This window comes from Nestor notabilis, unplaced genomic scaffold (genome assembly GCF_000696875.1).
Source record: "Nestor notabilis isolate BGI_N333 unplaced genomic scaffold, ASM69687v1 scaffold14569, whole genome shotgun sequence".
NCBI lineage: Eukaryota > Metazoa > Chordata > Aves > Psittaciformes > Psittacidae > Nestor > Nestor notabilis.
In genome coordinates, this window is record NW_009945177.1 from 49,188 (window position 1) to 72,531 (window position 23,344).

Consider the following 23,344-nt stretch of genomic DNA (forward strand, 5'->3'; position numbering starts at 1 on the left):
CATTCCTGCACCTTTAGCATTTGTTTAATATCTTTAAAATTATTTAAAAACATACACACACATTCTGCTCTAACAGGATTGCTACTGGTATTACTAGCTGCCTATTGCTGAGACTATTAACATGATTACTATTGTTATTATAAATTTGGGATGCTGACAGTGATAAATGAGATCATTTCTATTAAAAATCTGTATTCTTAAGCAGGTATAATTGAAAATACTTTCAGAGGTGCCTACCTGTAAAGATTCAGATATTCCAAGCAACAGAATTGTCTTACTGACAATCTACCTATTTTTTTCCTTGGCTTTTTCCTAATTACTTCAACCACTATAGTACCTACCACGTATGAAGAATAACCTGCAGATGTCAGTTGTACCTTCCTTTGACCTATTTTCATTGGTATTAAGACAACTTTGCACTTTGTATAAAACTAACAGAACCACCAAAGATATATTTAAGTATCATAAATTAATACAGGTTATTTCTCTAAATTTTTCAGAATTTTGCTTTTGTATTAAAAATTTTACAATGCAGTATCAAGTGAAAAGAAAAATTAAACCTAAAAGAGGGAAAACAATTTGAAGTGCAGAGGAAAACATGAGCTGAACAAGAAACTTATCGAGATAATTATGGTAACAGAACCTCAATCTGTATGGCACACATGGTTTTTAAGCATTACTAACCTCATCTTTCTTGAATTTCTTTATGTAATGTAATTATTCAGGCTCCAGTGAATCCTCATTAAAATGTCACTGCTAATAGAACTAATGAAACCATTTTACTGCTTACAGTTATAGTTAATGATTTTAAGTTAGAAATACTCGTCCTAAAGGTTGTGTTTTCAGCCAGCAAGAGTTCCCAGGTAACCCATGTGCATCAGCATAACAGCAGCAGTTGAATCTGTAAAAGCTCCAGACAGGCTGTCAAACACTGTAGAGCAGGATGCATGTTGTGACCATTGTGCACTGAACAAAATCTGGCTAATGGCACCACTGCTTCTGACAGTTAAAGCTGCGGGGGGAGCGCCTTTCGTGTGGGAACAAGCTGCAACTGAGAGGAAAAGCAAGGGGTGGGGGTCAGGAAAGTTCAGGTATTTAGAAAGAGGGGGAAGGTACTGAAAACTTTATTAGGCTTAAGTAACTCATGCAACGTTTCCCCTATTCCCTTCACTCATTAAGTGCTAATCAGATAAACTCAGCATACCATAGCTAAACGGATTGCTGCTACAAAAGAAAACAATGAAAAGCGAACAAGCTAATCCAGCATCTTGCAGTATTTCCCTGTCTGTGCGTGACAAGAAAGAAGGCCTTAGTTTAAACTAGTTCAAAGAAAAACTTCTACTTACAGCTAAAATCTCTGGGGAGGGAAATCCCAATAAAACTTCCAACGAATGAAAAATAAGCTAGCCAATTATACCAAAAATAACCTACCAATTTTAATTTTTTTTTTCCCAAGGAAAAAGTAAGAATGTCTTTCATGTATTAGCATTTTTTTGTTGTTGTTGTTGTTGGGGGGGGGTGGTGTTGGAGGTTTTTTATTTCATACTTTTGAACTGGGCTAGGCAGGCAATTAGCATAAATCAGTTATTTAATTTTTGAGTTCTATGGCATTTCAGATACTAATTTTGTGAGAAACTAGCTCAATTGTTTCTCACAATTTCATTTTTTTTTTTAAGACAGGGGGGTTGGCTTGTTTTTTGTTTTGGTTTTTTTTTCGCTTTTGTTTGGGTTTTTTTGGGGGGATGTCTAGGTTTTTTTGTGGGGTTTTTTTTGTTTGGTTGGTTTTCTTCTTGTTGTGATGTTTGTTTTTGGTTTTTTCCACAGAAAAGACTTCTTAGGCATTTAAAATAATTTACAAAGAGCTTAAAAACAAAGCAAACTTTATTTTCACTGATGCAGAAGGTAACATTAATCTTAGAAGGGTTTGCATTGGAAGGGACCTTAAAGCTCACCTAGTTCCAACCTCCCTGCCACGGGCAGGGACACCTTCCTTTAGACCAGGGTGCTCCAAGCCCCTGTGTCCAACCTGGTCTTGAACACTGCCAGGGATGGGGCATCCGCAGCTTCTCTGAACACCCTGTGCCAGCGTCTCACCACCCTCACAGGGAAGCAAACGCTCAGAGAAAACGAGGAAGGCACTAGCTGGAAACACTAGTTGTTGTCTGGTTCAACCCCGACCCCCGTTCGGAGGTCCAGAGCCCAGGTCCCGCCGAGCGCCCTCGCTGTGCTGCGCCGGGCACCCTCATGCTCCCCGCTCCGTTGTCACCTGCCCCACCTTGTGGTGACAGCGGGACACGGCAGGCAGCCACCGCACAGGGGCCTCTCGCAGCTCGGCTACATCCTCACCTTGCGCCCTACTGTAAAAACTGGGGGGGGAAGGGTGGTAAATTAAAAAATAATGACACAATAATGTGCAAATACCCTTCTTTTGTTAGAGCAATGGATCCTGGGTTTCGTCACGACCACTGCTTGACTTACGTCCTTTGAACAGCAAGATTAAATACCACTTACAGTACCTTCACAGAGAAAAATAAAGAGGAAAGTGTGCCACCTAGGTGCTGCAAGGAAGTGGTCTAGCTGCTGAGCTAGTGCTGCTCCTGGGTAATGTGAAAAACCAGCCGCAGACATGTTCATTTAAATAAACATAACGATTATAACCTCATTAGACAGGCGCAGTACTTCGGTTAATATTAAAAAAGGTATTTCCAGGTGCAAGAAAGTTACTGAAAACAGTGTAGGAGCACACAGATTAATCATCCAGAATTAATACTCCTTTCCTAAGCACAGACACAACCAAACTCTCTAATAAGTCAGCACCACATGTGTTTGCTGCAAACAATGTCACTGAAACTCAGACTTGCAGGAAACTGTAGTTGACAGAAATGGATGCAGAGTATCTATGTAGCCCTCATGTAGAGGGGTCCAGATCAAGATGAATTAATGTTTTCCCTTCTGGTGTTCCACAATTACTATACATATTCAGACAAGGTAAAACTGCAAGGGGCATACCTTGCCTGCTGCAAAGGAAGAACAGCAGGTTGATCCTGTGAGTTTTATTGAGCATGTCTGCAAGCAACCTGAATTTTAGCACCAAAAACACAGAGAGATGCTGCCAGCACTTACTGGCAAGCACAGCTTATCCCATATGAGATGGTTTTAGAGGAAAGATTTAAAGTCTCAAATCAAGATTAAGCCACATTAGGACACTAAAATACAACAAGTTTTACCTTTTTCCTAATAAACTTCACAGGTCCAAAATCAGAAATAACACACATCGTCCCAGGCTTGTTCCTCCCTCTTCTACATCCCCTTCCATGTATCCCAACTCCAGAAACCCCCCTTCTTTCATGTAGACTTTAGAAATGTGTAGGTGCAGGGCTTACATTTGGAAGTCTAGGTCTCTCTCTTTTAGCAGCCTGGTATAGGCATGAAAGTTTTTCTTAATTGCAATTGCTACAGCTTTGTGAATGGAAAGAGAGTTTGTCTTATTTACTAATACAAAATATTTAATTCATATATTTCGTATCTCTTTCACTCCCTCCTCTTCACCCAAGGCACATCTGACATATAAGGTGGTCTGAGTAAGGGCTAATGTGCGGGTAACACACATGCGGTCCAGTGAAAAGAAGTTCATTCCCATTCCAGTTCCAAATGTGTTCCTGCAGCTTCCCATCTCTGTACAGCTCAGAGTCCTGTACAGCTCACCCTATTTCTTAGCCAACAACTCCTTCCCTCACCGGTTTCATTCACTTATGAATTCTGACAGTCTGCAATTGAGCCAGACCCTCAGGCTTTCTTTTTAACCTGCCTTCAATGTGATATCAACTCCCACATAGGGAGATCTTGCAACTTCTATTACAGCTTATGAACCCTGTTGCATTACCCTTCATGAGATCAGTTTTCTAATTGTATCATTTTCCTACCATGGCCTTTAATCTATAAAAATGCAGCTGATACTAAACTTCCATGGAAAAGTAAGGCATTAGTTTGGTATCACCTTCCTCATGGTGGCGAGGGTATGAAAGCAGTGACTAAGAATGTGAAAGATTGCCAATCTACAAAGTAAAATGTGCCAAGGTGCAAAGTGAAGTGTTTCGGGGGGAGGGGGAGTGTTCATGGTTTTTGGAAATGTTTTTGTTTGGATTTTATTTTTTTCCTTTTTCTTCTTCTTGGAATACAACTGAGTCTACTTTGTAGAAATTGGCAGAAATACAGATTTTATCCTAAAAATTCACCAGAGCACTGAAGCTGAGCTCCAGGGAAACATCACATGTAGCACACACTTCTGTAGGTGATGCTTGCAAGAATATGGAAACAATGGCATGTATCAGTTTAAAAAAAGACATCTAAGAATCTGTCTCAATAATTTATTGCAACATATACAATATACCAAACAAAGGAAAAATGCTGCTGTTCATGCCTATCCATAGAAGTTCACCAGTAGAACACATGGGTGACACATTCTGCATTTCTGTGGAACCTGCAACTGTCTTAAATCTCTGAGTTCCAGAAATTTAACTTTTATTTTTATAACAGACATCTTTAGTGCAAATACAATCCTGAAGAAATTAGCAGGACACAGTCTTCACAAATGCAGAAACAGAGTGAAATAACAGCTTTCAAGGGCAGTAACACAAGAGTTGTCCTTGACAGAAACGTAATAGGGGTCACTAAGTTGTCAGCATTATTTCCTTTGTGATGATTCTGGCAAAAAGCTTGCAGCAAATAGATCTTTTCACATTTCCTCCTTTTACTTACCTCCTTTTCACTTGCATGAGGATGTCACAGTGTTTCATCAATGTAGTGCTATTTCAAGAACCTTTTCCTAGAGGATGCATCATACTCCTCCTCTCAGGCTGGCTACAGACCTGAGCTCAATCCCTGGTGAAGGACTACTACCACCATGCAAGTGCCAACATCTGCTACCTCCCTTCAGTGGGGAGGGAGACACACACCAAGAAGAAAGATCAGCAGATGGAGAACTTGGAGAAGGGACTGCAAGTACCCTGAGGCATTGCTACATTTCTGAACTGAAATATTCCACTGACCTGCTCTATGGAAAACAAAACAAAGCAAAACAATCCAAACCTGTACTAGATTGTGATTTCTTTTTTGGGTTTGGGTTGGGGTGTTTTTTGGGGTTGTTTGTTTGTTTTGGGGTTTGGTTTCTTTTTTTGTTTATTTTTGTTTTGTTTTTTTGTTTTTCCACAGAAAGTGACTTTTACTGGATATAATCACTAACCCCAGCAACTGCACAGTCCAAATGCATGACCTTCCACCATTCTGTCATTTAAATACACAGAAGCTATGCACCCCTCTGATCCACCTATTAGAGAACAAGTTACAGCTTTTCAGAAATGGCTTCTGAATTTGCCCTTCTGTATTTGAAATTTTAAATCATTCTTGTAAGTAACTTAAAGTTTACTAAGATGAAGCATAATTAACAACAAATTCCTGTAATCTTTTCTGGTCTTCCCATGAACCAAATACAGGGCAAGTAACTACTAACCTGAAACTTTGTTATATCAAGTTTTGATTAAAAGTATTTCTGCACAAGGTATCAACTCCTGAAAAACAAGACTCTGTGATAGAAACAGATGCTTGTGGCTTGTAAGTTTTCTGTGTCTTCCAAGTCTAAATAAGGGATAATAGGGCAGAAGGTTACAAGCATTTAGTTAAGAAAACTGGATATTAAAAGTTGTTAGTAAATATGATAATATCCTACAACATAATCTACGATTTTAAAGAGTTTTGTTTCACTAGACACTTGCTCTTATGCCACTGCACCCTACAGATCTGACAAATTATCTGTCCTAATTCTGTTACTGAGATTACATGAGGTTCAGTTTTTTGTGGGAAGTCTGTAAAATCCCTTTGCATGTACATGCCTCTTAACACAAAAATTCTTCTTCTGTAAGAACTATATTTTCTCTGCTTCTGCAAAATAACTAAGTTATATGGATTTAAGAACTTAACTTTAACATGCAGGGCAGTAATCTTTTAATCTTAAAATTAATCCATTGATTGAATTCTAGGAGGAACTTAATCCCAGTTGGGTCAAAACAGTAGTAGACTTTCTTAGGAACCATCTTCTGAGCAATTCTTTATCCTATTATGAGTGAGTTTACAATCTTTTGTTCACAAGATACGACTTAAAAGTTTCTACTTTTCTGAATACTTTCTTCATGTAGAAACACAATTTCTACACTTCTGAACACTTTGTATCTCTCTAGTGCTACAAAACACCTTCTGGCTAGATGTTCCGCTGTTACAGGCAAGTCTCTCAGTATCTTTGCAAGCTCTAGACTTTCTCACTGAAATATGTTCTATCTGGGATTATCACTTCTTTCATTTTTTTGTACACCAAATAGAGCAAGTCCACTCAAAAGTGTAAGTCATACCAGCATATCGAAGATTCCCTAAGAATCAGTTCTAGCCCAGGCACAAGCTCAGCACAGAATTATATGTGAATATAAGGGTCAACATTTTGAACCAGCCCTGGAACTGAATAGCACATCTCTACAACAATAGCTGATATGATTTCTATAATTATATCCTTCTCCATTTTTTGGCTTACTAATACAGATCAGCCAAAACACCCAGGTAAGTGGTAATTATTCAATGAAGCCATTCCATTCTCTTCCAAAATGTTCCCTCTCAGTGAAACTTGTCAACTCTGTAACCCGCTTCCATGGACAACCCTCAGCTTGCGAAATTTGTTTCTGCACTTCTGTGTAATCATACACACAACAGAGAAGACTCTTGGGGCAGCTGTGGTTCAGGGAGGGGGTGTGGGGGGTGTGTCTTCACTTAAAATTAGTAGGTTTTCACTTGATACCTTCACTCCAATCTAGAAGACACATGTTCAAGACCAGGTTGGATGGAGCTTTGAGCAATCCAGTCTAGTGAAAGGTGTCCCTGCCTGTGACAGAAGGGATTGGAACTGGATGATCTTTAAGGTCCCTTTCAACTCAAACCGTTCTATGATTCTATACGAATTCCATCAGAGGCCAAATTCTAGAGAGTAACCAAAACTTAATGGCAGCACTAAATTTGCTTTTGGCAAACAAACCAAAGCTAAGTGCAAAGAATCTTTCTAAGCAAACATCATGAAAACTGGCCACATCTAGTAACCTTTTTTCTTTGCAAACCTGTAAAAATATTTTAAATATGATTGTTTACTTTTAAATGAAAGCACTATTAACATGCCTCTACATTTTGTGTTTTCTGCAATTGTAAAGTGGTGCCATTCATAGCAACTAGAGCACTGAATTCTTCACACAGCTCTTCCAATTAAAATCTGGATGATGAAGATGCTCCATGGTCCAAGATGAGCTCTGAGGATTCACAGCTATCATTTGGGAACCACTGACCCACAGAAAGATTTTGTTTGAAGTCTGGGAAAAACAAGATGACTTGCAACTGGCTGGTGCTAACTTTTGCATGCGAGTTCCTTCACAACTTGAGTAATTGACACCAGCTGAACAAAGGAACAAGCCACTTAGAATATTTATTCTGCCTCTCTTTTGAGTGGTCATAGAAATAATAAAAGGTTACAGCTATGTTTTTCCTTTCTAGTGTTTCCATTTTCTTCAGTTTTTGAGAGGTCACCATTCAAAAAAGCTGAAGGGTTTTTGATCTCATTGGCAACTACAATATTAAGTATGATTGCATCTTCAGAAATGTGGATTCAGATATGAAAATGATTCACAGCTGCACAAGTTCACTACCAAAACAGGCTGAATACTTCAAGATATTTTGCTCTGTTCTTTCTGCATATATTTTAACAAACATAATTTGAGGATGAATATTGGTTACTTGTCAGTATTTGGATTAGTAAGTTGGCCAGCTTTATTGTTGATATATTTTATAATACAGTTTAAAAAAAAAAAAAAAAAACCATAGGTGATCTACTAAGAAGACATATGGCAATTTTTTTGTTCTTAACCAAAGTAAATACGAAAAGTAAGGTGAGAGAGTTGAACGCTGGGCCTACATTAGCAAGAATTTGCTCATGAGACCATTCCATGAAATTCTCCTGACGGAAACAAAAAAGATATCCTATTTCCCAGACAGCTTACAGCAATTTCATAAGGAAAAAAAAAAAAAAAAAAAAAAAGGAAGAACGCTGCTCTGGAAAAGGGATGTTTTTGCCAGTATAACTCATCCACACCAAGGCTTAACTGGAACAGTTATGTCAGTCAGGGTGTGTGGTAAATAGAACTTTCAAGCAGCAAGGATAAGCTTTCAACAGAAACTTTCAAAGAGGTCAAAGAGGTCTATAGCCTTAAATCCTTGCTTGACAGGCATGGTGTGCATTTATAATGAAGAAAACAAAACCATTAAAAAGGGCCATGTCCTAAAATGTTCCACAGAAGAATAATTAAGAGACAATATTCAAAAGCATACAAACAAATGACCCTTTCTGATGCAGAGGAAAGGCAGGAAGTAGTTTTAAAGACTAATTCAGCTCCAGTGAGGTGTTCTCTATCGACATAAAAATTCAAAAGTAATTGACCCTAAAAGTGAAAATAAGAGCACATGGCTAAGCTGAGGATATTGGATGGGCGTTAAAAATGTATCTCTCTATATATCTGTATCTCTCTATATATAGATACTTATCTCAGAACTGGATGGCATATTTAAAGGTGTATATATATCAAAAATGATAAATACAAATTAAATTGCAACTTACAAGAGACATATGAAGCAATAAGAAGAGGCTGTATAAATAAAGCAAAATGAAAAGAAACATAAATGGAAGTACAGAGCAATTAGCAATGAGGAAATTATGACAAAAGCTGAAACCAACAAGGCTGAACTCAATTTCTTCTTTGTTTATATTGCTCCTAACCCCCAAGGGTTAACTGTAAGTAGAGAGCAAGGAACAGGACCGGAAAAAGAATAGGCCTATCATTTAATCCTCACTCATTCAGCAAGCTATAATATACTTAACAGCTTAAGAGAACATTAGAAATAATGTATTAGTGGACAATACAGATAACAGCTATACCAAGCATGAGTTAAAACCTCAGTTGTGATGATGGGAAATATCAAAACCCCTCAGAAATAAGAAAGTGCAAATTAGAAAGGAATCAACCAAAGTTTTCCTTAGTCAAGGTCAGAAAGCCAGCTTCCTCACCAGTAACTGATAGACAATGAGATAAGTTTACATGAAAAATGAGAAAACTGTCTAACAAACAGATGGGCTTATCTTAGGCTAAGATTATTTACCTTATACAGCTTAAGAAAATGTTATGTTAGCGGTGAGATGAAAAGGACAGATGTTGGTCTAAGACAGCATTGCCTTCACGCTGAGCTTCTCATCTGTGTATCTGATCCCCTTCTACAGTCAATGGAGACCCTGTTCAATTCACAGGATCCCTGCCTGCACACTGGTGCCTACTGCCACTGAAGATGCCCTAGGGCTTTCCACCACTTCCAGCTGCAGGCCTGGAAGGGTAAAAACCCCCAAAGGCCCTGTGTGATATTTGCCATGCCACGCAGATACCCTGGCATTTCAAATGGCATATGTTGCCTACCAACTCTCCATTCCCTTAAACCGGAGGATAAGTCCCTTGCTCACACATAGTCACATATAATGGAAACACTACATTTAGGCATCAATCTGGAAGTGGGTACTGCCCTTCATCTCTGACCTTAGGTAAAACTGGTATGCCATTCTTCTTCAAGTGACCGTCTGCTCAAGATCCTAGTATTTTTGTATAAATATTTGATACGTTTTTAAGTTTTTTCTCTCTTATTATCCTTTTAAACTATGGATTTCATATTACTTTCATGCACTGTTTTCTGTTCACAAGCAGAAATTTTGTGCAGTATCTATTTATGAAGTTTGGCAAAATTCTGTTTGTACACAACTCAGCACAGGTTCTACAGGGAAGATACCCTGAAATCTTATTTTCAGTTCATAGGGATTAATGTGTAAAATAATATTCAGGGGAAAAAAACAACAAACAAACAAACAAAAAAAAAAAGGATAAATTTGCATTAGCCAGGCTCAAACATCCAGATCTGACATACAGCTGACTATCAAAATGCAGAAAATGGGTAATGCAGAAAGTCCCAGCAGAAAGACAAAGGCAAACATGATTGCTATCTACAAAAAAAGAAAAGGAAAGGACAGGGGTTACAGACAAACCAGCCTAACCATTCCAGGGTAAATTATTCTGTTAAGTGCAGAAGCACACAAAAGAACAAACTGTATCAAACAAAAATATTTTTTTTCTCTGACAAGACAAACAAGCCTGGAATGTTAGAGGAATTCTAAGAATGGGGTATATAGCTTGACCTTTATGTGGCCTCTAATTTTGTCCTACCTGATGTTCTTCAAAATCTAACCATGGAAATATTGTTTAGATTAAATCATCTATAGAGACAGTTGAAGAACCAGGTTCCTGTGAACCTGAGCATCATTATAAGTGTTCCATAATTTTTTGTGCTGGGTCCATTATCTTCCACTAATTTCATTAATGAAGTCAACTATTTCAAAATCTCACCAAACAACAAAACACTTTCAAAATAAAATTGTCATCAGTGAGGGGATGCAAGCATTTACAAACCCTAGATGATCTCAATAAATGTTAGAAACAGTCTGCAATCAACATCAAACCAATGAAATGTGTATAAAGTACTCTACCAAGAAAAAGAAACGTACAGTTACAAAGCAAGTCCACCTGGTTAAACAGCAGCAGAGCAGAAAGGAATCTACTGGGACTACAGACTGAACACCAGTTGGTGGGCTAGACAAAAACATATAAATGTCTGGATCATGGAAGTCCATTTTGCCCAGTATTCACAGCCTCAGAGCAGCATAAACAGTATGGGGCATCACACTTGAAAAATTATACATCAAGTAAGAAAGACTTCAGAAAAGACAGACAAGCAGATACAATATTCAGAAAAAAGTATTATACCAAACTTCAAATCTGTGGAGTTCATCTACAGTTAGAAAGCCACCAGTTAGTGGTGATAAAACCCTCTCGTTCACTTGCAACCCAGATAAAAAAAGGACGAAAACTGTAAGCCACACAGAAACCCACTGCCTGTTATAAAAAGCAGTAGCTTACAAAACATAAGATTTTCCTCTATAACCCTCTCAAACAGGCTTTCTGAGCTAACCTCTGGAACAGATCTCCTTACACTCATAATTCTTCCCTTGCTAGATGTGCCTGCCAGTACAGGATCTTACATCTGAAGTCCAGCAGACCACCTACATCTCCCTGAACAACATGTAATGTTTTATCACTGTAGTTTCTGCCAGTGAAGTATTTATGCTAGGAGATTTTGTCAGTCTCATGGGCTGGGGAGGAAAGAAGGGACACGACTTGTGCTTGCATAAAGCTTTTGTGATTGTTTATACACATAGCTCTAGCTGAGAGGGATACACCAGCATTACCCTAAAGAAGTGACCTTGGCTGTGGTGAGGCAAACAGCAGAAATGGCTGTAAACTGCTTTCAGTAGGTGTTCAAGCTATGGGGTTCAAATTACCTTACACTCAGTAGTGATGCTCAGATAATCCTCTTCTGTTGGTTTTGCTGCCACAAGGCAACCTCCAGCAGATAGGAATTAACAAACAGCTGGCGAAGGCCAAAAGCAAATCCTCCTATCTTAAACTGCCACATGAGGCCTAGGCTTCACATCCAGGCAGGTATCATCGTTACTTCCAAGACATGGGAAAGAGCAAATGCAGATCGGTCTGTGGCAGTGAAGCTTAGCCAAGATTCCCACAGCACTCAATTTCTAGCATATCACTGTTACAAGGCAGGTGTTTGGATCGCTAGTTGTTATAAACAGAAGGATAAAAAGAATCAGAAATATGGCAACGCTCACAGGAACACAGTGTGGAACAATAACATAGCCATTCTTGAAGTGCAGGAAAGAGAGACCAAGTCAGAGTCACCTAATGAAATGAAAACAGCTGTGTCAAATCAACTGTCTAAATCTGAGATAGCTGACATGTGCTCTCTTTATTGGCAATGGAGATGTTGTCAACAGAACCTTGGGAGACATTCATCTCACCCTAATGCAGATGTGCAAAATGACCTCAGGTGAACTGCACTCCAGAAGAGGCTACTTCTTTTTAGATTGTGAAGAAAGCCTGGGATAAAAGGATTTGGTTTAGATATGTAAAAGTTAAGTGAAATCCTACCTACATGTGTAATGACAAAATTAATGAAGGACATAGAAATTAAAATGGAAAAACTAGTAATATTAGAAATCAGGAGGTCAATAAAATTGATTAATAAAGTAAAATAGAAGAACTATCTACTAGAACTCAGCACAATTATCTTTTACCTGATAATGTTTATTTGATAAAAAAAAATATTTACATTTGCAAAGAATTTGTTAGTCCTGGCAAGGTCAACAAAATTAATCCAACTGCCAAACTCGAAGTAAAACGATATGGTAAAACAAAAATTCAGAAGTTAATTCAAACTTCCATAGCCCTCTCATTGCCTATTTTTAATCTAAAATCTAAATTAGAATTTAGATTATTATAAAGAAAGAATCATTTATGAAATTTATGTCGAACTGTAGTATGATAAATATAACTTGCTCTGGGCACTTAGAGCCAAAGACAGCTGTTTTTTTTTGTTGGATCTGATATATAAATACAAGCGGGCAAAATGCACACTTTCTCAAACTTACCACTGGTGACTCTCAGCACTCCTGTCATCCAGCTGCACAGCCTTTTCAGCTTTAATCTTTCCTGAAAATGGAATACAATATATTAAAGGATTTATTGCACTCTTCTGTGGTTTAGGCAACTCCCAATAATGAAGCAACTTCATATACTCCAGCTGCAAAGAAGAAATTGTTTCCCATTCTTGTAAACATGTAGCTGGACAATGTAACATTCTGGCTTTACATCATTTACATACCCATATGTAAATATGTGTGCATATATATGTGTATATATATGGTGCAATTTTAGTATTTTCTCTTAAAATCCAATTTAAATGCAGGTAAATCAGGAAAGATTGGACTCGACTGCCGAAGGAGGCCATGTTGTGTGTAAGACTGAAGACCCCTTAGAAGCAGGTTAAAGCACCTGTCAGAAGAACAAGCAAAGCTGTTTCCTGCCTTGGGTACAGGAATGAACCAATTGCAGTTCCTTTCCAGCACAAAGGCTTCCATTTAGCTCCGCTTTTAACTGAATAAAGATGACAGTGATTTGATCAAACCCACGCTCCCAGTAGGAAGTTCAGATGATTTGCTGTTTGCAAAGTCTCAGCTGCAACCAATTACACCACCCTGACATTTCTGTATTGCAAGTTAACTTCATCAAAACAAAGAACAGCATACACAGTCCCCCAACTCCCTGGAATGTAAAACCCCACAAAACTACTGCCAGCTCCCCCGCAGTCTCAATCCCTCTGCACAGTTTCCAAAAACTGAGATGAAAAAGGCTGCTGCCACCCACCACTTCATGAGAATGAGCCAAACTAGGCTGATTACTCAACACCTAAGACACAATTTCATTCCATCATTCTTTCTCTCTCCTGTCTTTTACCATGCCATTATCTTTCATCAGCTGAGGCTACAGGTGGCCACTGGTAAAAGCAAAGGATCCAGCAACAGTTTACTGTTGTAATTTAGTCCATGTCATAACCCCCACTGCACTGCATGATTTCCATACAAAGAAGCCAAATTGCTGTTAAATCGAAGTCAGTATCAATTAAATAGATAGGACAGTGCAAGTCTTCATGAGTATTCAGATGACAGAATGATAGGGACAAGGACCTTGGACAAGCTGAGGTTGGCTATGGACTATGTAATCACAGCACAAATGCATGACACTGACTTTGAGGTTAACAAAGGGCAGCCAAAAGTGCTTTTGTCAGTGATGTTGTCACTGCTAATAGAACAAAAAGTAGAAAACAGGAAAAGAGTCACAAAATAAGAAATAAAACCTGGAATACACTTGGCAAACCTGAATTTGGTGCAACAAAAAAAAAGGAGAGGCAATGGAGAAAAAAAGGAGAGAGAGTAGTATTCCCAGATACAGGCAAAAGGGCTTATTTTAAGAACAGTGCGTTGACTGGAGGAAAGTGACACATATAGAAAGGATGCAGGTTTTACTGTAATAAAAAGAAAGCCCAAAACAAAAATGGAAATGCAAACTATTCCTCTAGCTAATATGCATCCAGATAGTGAAAGAAAGAACAATGCTTTTAGAAGCAACAAAGTGCTGCAAAGAAGAAAATCAGGACCTTGTTGAGGTTAAGCTGTCAAGCAGGACACATGGGGAGAGATGCCTGGAAGCAACATCAGCTGTCACAGGACTTCTGTTTCTGGTCAATGCTTTTTCCAGATTCACAAAGTATTATCACTACCACTACCACAAGAAAAGGCTGCTGATATGCAGGAGTGCTCCTTTGCCACAGGAAAGCAGGAAAATAAACCCTGACTTTGCCTTGGAATTTATTTATTCCTCCTGCTCTCCCAGATGCAATTAAGAAATTATGCTGACAGCATCTGTCTTTTTCCACATTCTGTATCCATCTGATTCTCAACACAATATAGGATTTTAAGGCACCATCCAGAGTCAACAGCATGTGATTATGACCCACAATACTTCTCCTTCACTGATTTTGGATCTCTCCAAAGGACTGAAGTTGTATACTGTGGCAGGTGATTACCCAAAACATCATTATTATGGTACAAATGCTCCCATTTATTGGACTGGAAATGCCTTGGATTGGAAAACTTAACTGAAGTTCAAAGCATCTTTCACTCTATTCAGCTGGCGTTCTAGATACACATTTTTCCTCTGCTTACCATCAGCAACATATTTCCTCTTCTCATTAGCATCAGCAGTCATGTCAAACAGATCTCCATAAGCACGTGCAAGTCTCCAAAGAAAGTCCACACAGTTTTCATACTGAAAGTAGAGGACAGCTGGGTAATTAAATTGATCAGAATTTAAAATTTTCTTTCATATTGCTTAAAGCAGGTTAACAGAACATGGCATAAGTATTTGGTTATTTTGCATCCTTCTATACTACTTTTAATTTCTGCAAGAACCACTTGACCAACTTTTCACAACCAAAACACAGCTTCTGGAAATACCCTGGGCTGTCTAAAGAGGTTTTACTTCACAAATCAATTTTAAAGTTAATATAAAAGATAAAAAGGTAATCCAGTAAAGCCCAACAGATCCCTGAATGATGCAACGTGTATTTTCTTCAGGGGTGCCATAAGCAACACACTCACTTACAATTAGTATTTCATCTACCTTACTGGGTCTGTCAACGTGTAAATGAAAATACAATCAGAACTAATGTTTGCCAAATCAGAAGAAACTGATACACTGAATTAAGCACTGAATATCAAACCACTTTGAAATTTTATCTGGAGTTACCTATGAGCACAGTAAAGTCAAAGGAAAAATTTACATGAAGTATATTTTAAGGTATAAGCAGACTACAGGCTCATAGTCTGATTTCTTGAGAACACTAGGTCAGGTTAGTACTTAATTCCACAGGACTTTCTCACACAGACCATTTTAAAACCAGCTGAAGTACATATCATTTCTTTGTCACATCCAAGAACACGTACGTAAAAAAAAAAGCCCCAAAATTATTGAGACACAAAACAATAAAATTCTCTACCCACCCAACATGAATACTTGCACCACCTTGAAATATTTCTTTTTCACTGCATTTTAAAAAAACTCATGAAATTTCATCTTCCATTCCTGTGTGCATTTTAATGCTTGTATTAAGGAAGTTCTCAAAAGCAGTGCAAAGTATAAGTTAACAACAATGTAATATCAAGTTTACCCATTAATACCTTGTCATCTTTCTCGAGCAGCAGTCTGAAGCCCTCCTTTTTGTCATCCTCTGAACCCTTGTGCAAATTGTCCACCCGCTGTAAAAAATCAAATAACTCTATGTCCTCCGATTTCGCAATGGCATCGGGTGATTTCTTGAACTCCTTTTCTTCCTCAGAGTCTCCTTCAGAATCAGTATAAGCTGTAAGATAACTAAAATCACAGAAAATAATAACCATCTTTTCTAAAAATATCGGTAAAGCATTTTTCAATTCAAATACAAAAATTTCAGAGCACAATTTCTTCCATTTGTCCAACCTTAAAGGTGTTTTTATTAATGGTATCAAGCTTATTAGTATTGTTACAAAACCTTTATCTTCAAAGGGACAGTACAATCATATTCCAGACTTAAAGGTGAGTTATGTTTAACACCGTCCTGCTGCCTAACACTGAATTGAAAAACTGCGGATACATATTAGATACACATGTATCCTTGTGTTTCAAACGCAGAACACTTTAAATCATTAATGTGTATTAAGACATGCTCTGTAACCCTGAATAGGCCTCTTGAACTCTTTACCTCATTTCCCCTATTTTTTGACATAGGAATGAGCTTACTCCAACCAAACCATAGGTGATATAAGAATCACCTATACAATGTTTTGTTACACACTCTTAAGATCTAAATAGAAGCAATAACATCACTGTTCTCACTTCCTTTACTTAATTCGTTTGAACATTCTGAAGGTCAGAATATCTGAAACTGGGAAAGAGCTTATATCAACTCATTATGCTTAGCGCACAATTACTCAGCACAAAGCAGTCAAGGTCAAAGAAATATTTACAAAAGCCATAAATACCATGCAGAGATAAGCAGGTGGCCTTACTGTCCAAAGTGCTGAGCATACACTAGGGTTCTCCAATTTCATACAGGGGCAGCTGGGTGGCATTATTTTTTAAAAGTAGCTTTTTCTTGTGTGCTAAAAATGGTCAAAAAAGTCTAATCTTATCCATTTCCTCTTTTGAAAATACTGCTCTGATGAGAAATAATAATGTAAAAGTATTAACTGCCAGGTTCAGAGATTTTTAAAATTATAGCCATGAACAGAAAAAGCATGACATGAACTATTCACATGATGCAATTGAGTAACTGAAGTAGTCAAAATACATAAAATCTATTTTTTTTCCAGAAAAATAACCAGTGCAGAATGCTTGCAATATAAATGGAGATTGATACTCATATGGCTTTTAAATACTCTGGTTTTAATACACTGCATTTGAAAGTGACCAGAACTAAACCACAAGGAGATACACTTAGAGCCTGTAAATTAAGAGCTCATCAAGCTACAGAAGTGCTAGAGGTGGCATGACAGATTTGCTCCAAAATTAACCCAGTAGCATGGGAAAGAGGAGTCAAAAATACATTTGGATAAAACAATACATGTATAAACCATGCGTACGTGTTCAAACAGAAAAACAACATGGAGCAGAGGAGAGATGGGAAACTTCAGAGATTCCCACATAATCTTGATGATGCTGAAGTTGATGACACATCCTATCCTGCAGATTCCTTATTTGTAAGTCACCAAACACTTGGTTTGGTTATCTGAAGCATCTTTAAAAAGAGAGCATCTTGTTCTTTCATAGTTATTTTGAAGTGGGTGCAGAGCAACATCATAGATAAGTTGAATTTCTCAGAGCACTAACTTGACCAAAAGTGCAAAGGGATTTGGTGGGAGGGGGCCAGTATTTTAGCTCCAATACATAATCCTGTGATACAAAATATGTTTTGAAAGCACCTTTCCTCACATGGTCTGGATGCTCCACACCCCAATCTGTGCAATTACTGACCTAAAATAAGGGCATTATGTAATACTAAATAGCAATAACTAAGCAGCAAAGGCAATTTCAAATTCCCCACTGCAACTGTAACACTCTTAGTTACAGGAATTTAGGCACTGCATGAACAAATGCTACCTACGCAGGTAGTTGTGAAAGTAAAGAATCAGTATTTGGAAGTCAATGTTGATGTTGCCATCTCTATCTATGCTGCATAATCATCTGCTAAAATTTCTATGATTACTACTGTTCCAATGTTAGAAAGCAGACAAAAGTAGTTATTAAAAATGGTACTCTCCTAGCAAAAATATAAAGGCCAAAGTTGGGCTGACAGCCACATCCTGTCACTCCAAACAAGCCCAGCAGAGATTTTTGTCAGCAAACTGTCATGGCCAAACGCTTAATTCATATGACATCACATAAATCCTATGAGAATATTCACTGAGACACTCAAATGGAAAAGTATGAAGCAGGCCACTATCTAACTGATGACAGAATTCAAGAGGAGCTAATAATAAAATACCATGGAAGAATAATCTTTAAAGATCAGGCCTTACTGCATTAAGCCTTTCCTTATTCCACCTCTCCTAAAGAAACATCATCTCCAGGCCACGTCTCTGCTGAGAAACAGCAGCGAGGACAGGTCATTTCTTCCCCACTCCCTTTCACCTCCACAATCCTGGGAAATTCTGTCCTACCTCATGTATTTATCTGCTTTATGAATCCTCAAAGAATTTTAGTGTGGAGCACATCATTAAGCATTGATGCAAATGCCATAATTTTCAATTTACTTATTGATTGTGTGCTTTAAAGAAGGCAAAACAATGCCTATAAAATGACCTGTGGGTAGTGAAAACACAACAGTGAATAATTTTTTTCAGTTTAAGTCAATGCCAGTAATTCCTGGGGGCTCACACAAACCATACAACCCTTGTGCCTGCTGACATAGACGAGGTGCATTAGTTTCTACACAACCAAGAAAGAATGCCATTCTCAAACAAAATGAATAAAATTATTCAAATCTTCTCCAAGTTTGGTTTGCAGTGAACAACGAGACACCAAAAGTTCCAAGGGAGCGCAAACAATTGCTAGTACTCAAGATACAGCATGCTAGTTACCCCTGGGATGCATCAGCATTCCTCTAGACTTTTCCTTTCTTTCCTCAGGAAAATAACTTTATAGTGCCTACAGGGGGTCCTCTCTTCCTTGTCTCTTCTTCTTTGGCTCCAGAGCTGACATTGCTGCCTCCGAGCATTTCCCAGGAAAAGCACCAAGATGTCAGCCAAGGGCTTCAGGACTGACTTGTGATGAGTTCCTACCTCACTAGTTATGCATCACACATCCCAGGCAAACTTCTACATTGCTCAGGAGTCATAGGGGTAAAGTGACTGCAAGGTAATTCAATTAAGTATAAAACATTAAATATCACTCCAACCATTTTGGCAAATCAGGCATAAAGAACATATTTCTGTTCTGCTTCTGATGATATTTCTTTTCTTACTAGCTCTCTAATCAATATTTATTATAGCCAAAAAGTTTTAAGCATGAAAACAACATGTTAAAAATGCAATACAGACTTTTAAAAAATAAACAGCTAGGATTTGTCATAACAACTTGGGTAAGCTGTACTTTACCAATTTGAATTTCAGTTCAAATTCAGTTCAAATTTCCTATTAGAAAATAGGAAGTCCCTCCAGCTACTTAAGGACAAAATAAGAGTGTAACAGATATTTTCATATAAAACTACAATAACAAGAGCTTGATAACTGACCTCAAAACAGCTAGCAGGCTTATACTTCTACTCATTCTAGAAAAGCATGTTATGAAAAACAATTCTACATTAAAGAAAAAATCAGGACTAACACAAAACAATGCGGGGATTCTTTTTAATGAAGTTTAAAAACTCCAAGAGTCTAAGGACTGATGACAGTAATCCAAAAGGAAAACTCACAGAGAACAGTCATTACAGTTTGGTTTACAAATGCTTCATATAACAACACTGACAACTACAATTTTCCCTGGTATTTTCCTGCAAGAGGTTTTATCAGATGATAAATAGAAAAATAAATATTTGCATGTGATGAACACATTGACTGATACTTGAGAAAATGGAAGAACCTAAAAAATGTCTACAGTCAGTGCCAATTTGCTTTCATCTTTATTACCAATAGATTTTGTTTAAAAGAGAAAAACAGCAAAAACAGTGGTGAGAATGTGACCAACCATCAACACTCTGTTGGATCACAAAGGACTGGTCAAAGTTCAAAGAACAAATGGAAACTGTGCTAGAGACTCACCACACGGTGGTTAAGGGTTCGGTAAATCCAGTCACCTAGTTCTTGACTAAAAAAAACCCTAGCTACACAGTATAAATTCACTCCGCTGGTTCAAAAATCGTGTTACATTGCCTGTAAATTGACAGACAGTGGGCCTAGCCAGGTATCATCTGTTCACAACACTTCAGCTTTTAGACAGATCAAAAATCATCCGTTGTTTCCCTGACAACTTCACAAAGGTTTACACAATCACTGTCTCATCCACTCCTGCTAATTCAATAGAAAGGTGATTATATGTCACAGACTAATCTGCATCAAATTTGCACTGTATGACTCAGCAAAGCGTGTATCCATCAGCAATGATAAATGGCCTTTGAGGAAAAGTTTATCAAACCAGATTAGGGGGGAATAACAAAAGGTAGCATTAAAAGATTTTCTGGAAGAATTTACAAATTCGAATCCAATGTAATCTTGCAGTATAAGTCCATAAAACTCTAAAGATCACTTCATCTGCCAATTCTCAGCATCTACCCACTTGTCGGTTAAAACCAGAAGTGCTTAACACAAGCAAGAAATTATTTGTGTAGCGCACAAGCAGGCAACTGAATGCATTACTGTGTGTGGAACTCACCACAGAACATTCTAAAACAATGCACGTGGCGTAATGCCTACAACACATGAAGTGGTGATGCACATTAACTGGAACAAAGCATGTGTTGTTATTGCCTCTCACGGCAAACTCTCACAGAACTTGTACCACTGTCATTAAAGTTACAGAAAACCTCAGAATAAGCTGTATGTATTGCAACTGTACACACAGTGGGATCAGCAACCTATTTCCATTTGCAAGGAAAAACCACCAAAAACAACCCTCCCACAAAAAGAAAATTACTTAAATTAAATAAAATTATATTTAAAGATGATATGCAAAACGAGCACATCAAGTACAAGGTGTTAGTAGGAAAAACCCCTCTTTTGAAAAGAGATTATAAAACCGCATTGGAAAAGCACATGCTTAAATGACTAACACTATCTATAACCTTAAATTATCTTCCTTCTCTCTGACTGCACACAAATACTTGTCAGTGGAGGCCTTGCTTACGGACCCACTTGTACACTATAATCACTTGTACTGGATCATCTCATCAGCTTCTTCGTCATACAGGAAAACCTGGACAAGTTCCCTTGGCTAGTTCCGAAACAGCAACACATCTCTCCTGACCAGAAAACACGATCTTCTCACATGCTAGGTGTGGAATAGACCCTATATTGAGTCGGTGAGCCTGATTATTCATAAACTGGTCCTTATCCACATCCCCAAATCTCTTATGTATAACATAAAGGCCTCTGCAAACCCACCAATAGATAAAACTGCCTGAGGAACTAATAGAACGGAAGTGTTTCTATATGATACAAAGGAGGAATGTCTTTGAATTCTCCTGCCAATACTCTATACTTAAAATAAAGAATTAGTTCATAATGGAACTGACAGGTCTCAAAATATGGTATCAAAATATAAGACTTGTGAAGCATGTGGGCTAGGATGTAACACAACAAGAAGTTCTGCCCACAGAAACTGAAAATAAATTTGGAGAAGCTCTTAAAGAATAAAATTCCATTAATGATTATATGGAGCATGTTGCTAACTTCAGAATATTACAGTTAATTAATGTATCTTTAAAGAAAAAAGTGGCTTAAGATAGGCGATTTACAGACATAATGCTGCCTACACAGGCATGTTAATACACCAAGGAGATGGTTCAAAAAACCAAGCTGCTGTAAACATACCCTTATTAAATTGCATGTAGGTATCTACTCTAATTATACCAAAACAAAGTTGCAATTACAGGAGAGTAATGTAATCACCATTTTTATATTACTACTGGTGGGTATATTAGGTAACAGATGAAAAGACAAAAATATAGTCCCCCTCCTGGACTCCAGGTACATCTGATCCTTCAGCATGTTCCTCAACACACATCAGGACACAAGATGCGACCAAAACTAGGAATTTTCCACCTTACTGAGACAGTATCTTAAATACCTCATGAATTCTTTTTAAGCCACCAGAAAGTGTATTCAACAGTAAATACATAAACATTCTGCCCTTTATACACATGTTGCATTTGGATGTAGCTTTCAAAGCATATAACAATTTCAGGTAGAACTGTCATAACTCATCTGTAAGGCCCACAGAGAACAATTACTGCAAAAAGCACAACAGTGTTTGTACAATGTGTATGCACGCCATCAGAGACAAGACTATTTTATTACTAGAATCACCTTTAAAATTACAACATTATTCTGCACTTTGCCTTCATTGCAGAGCTATGTAGCAATACTGCAATATTGCACCCTTAAAAGTCTGTATTAGGCCTGGCATTAAGCCAGGTTCTAACCACAGTGTAGATTCACAGGTGGTCACCCACAGTTTTTTCTGATATAAAAATTACTAATCTGAATTTCTGTCAGTTTTGGTTTTGGTTTTTTTCCCCGAATAGAGAAATAGAAGACATATGTCAAACTTTAAAAGGGCTCCTATTTACCATACAAAGCTTCACTTGGGTAATAATGCAATTTACACTGCACGTGTACTGTAGTTTGTACAAAATATTATTGACTCACCCTCCTTCACTTTCTGCCTCCTCAGAGCTGGTAGTTTCTGCTGCACCAGAAGCTGTCTCAGCTTTTCTCCGCTTCGTTGCTCTGTGTGATGGGCTAACCCTCTGAACATCTCCCTTCCCTTGAAGCTCCTTGCGAACAAGCTCTTCAAGCTTTGGAATAGCTTCTTTCAGAAATTTTACCTCTCTCTTCAGTTCGTCCACACTCACTAGCAAGTCATTCAATTTTTCTAGTATCTGCAGTTGCCTTCCATGTAAAACCATTACTGCTCCTTGCTCATTAGGAGGTTCATTTTGCAAGCCCACAGAATTAAGCCTGTTACTTGCATCTAGGAGCACAGGTATACGCACAGCTGCCCCAGGTTTTCGGATCTTACGGTACCAAATCACCATCAGGCTTATTCCAGCAGTCCCTGCCATTATGCCCAGTATTAGCCCTTTATTTTCGAAGGGAGACATTTCCGCACTCTCCTAAAATTGTGAGACAACAACAACAATCGGAGTTAAAGATGTTTTTCCTACTCTAGCCATGCTTTTAAGTCACCAGCGTAAGGCTGGAGGAACTGGCGCGCGCTGCAGACACAAAGTTACAGCACAACTCCAGCAGATTCCGCAGTAAAAGGTGCAATGTGCTGTCACAGCAAACCCGGCTCCGTTACGGGTTTAGGGAGTTCGGGGGAACGAGGGGCACAAGCTCCTGCATCGGCACGTGTGCAGGATCGCAGCCTTCACTTTGAACCTTCCCCGCATCTCAGGGTTTTGTCGTTATAACGCCAGAAACTCTTACGACCGGATTTCCCGCAGCTGCACA

General features: G+C 38.2%; 1 protein-coding gene across 1 annotated transcript in view; it reads right to left on the bottom strand.

The window, feature by feature from the left end:
• The window catches only part of RMDN2 (regulator of microtubule dynamics 2), a 46,365-nt gene extending 23,373 nt beyond the window's left edge, over positions 1-22,992 (bottom strand). The window contains exons 1-4 of the mRNA XM_010022757.1: positions 22,538-22,992; positions 15,818-16,010; positions 14,804-14,906; positions 12,671-12,731 (exon numbers count right to left, since the gene is read on the bottom strand). Coding sequence (XP_010021059.1) covers positions 12,671-12,731; positions 14,804-14,906; positions 15,818-16,010; positions 22,538-22,992 — 812 coding nt within the window. The remainder of the gene's footprint in view (positions 1-12,670; positions 12,732-14,803; positions 14,907-15,817; positions 16,011-22,537) is intronic.
• Between the last annotated feature and the right edge of the window lie 352 nt (positions 22,993-23,344).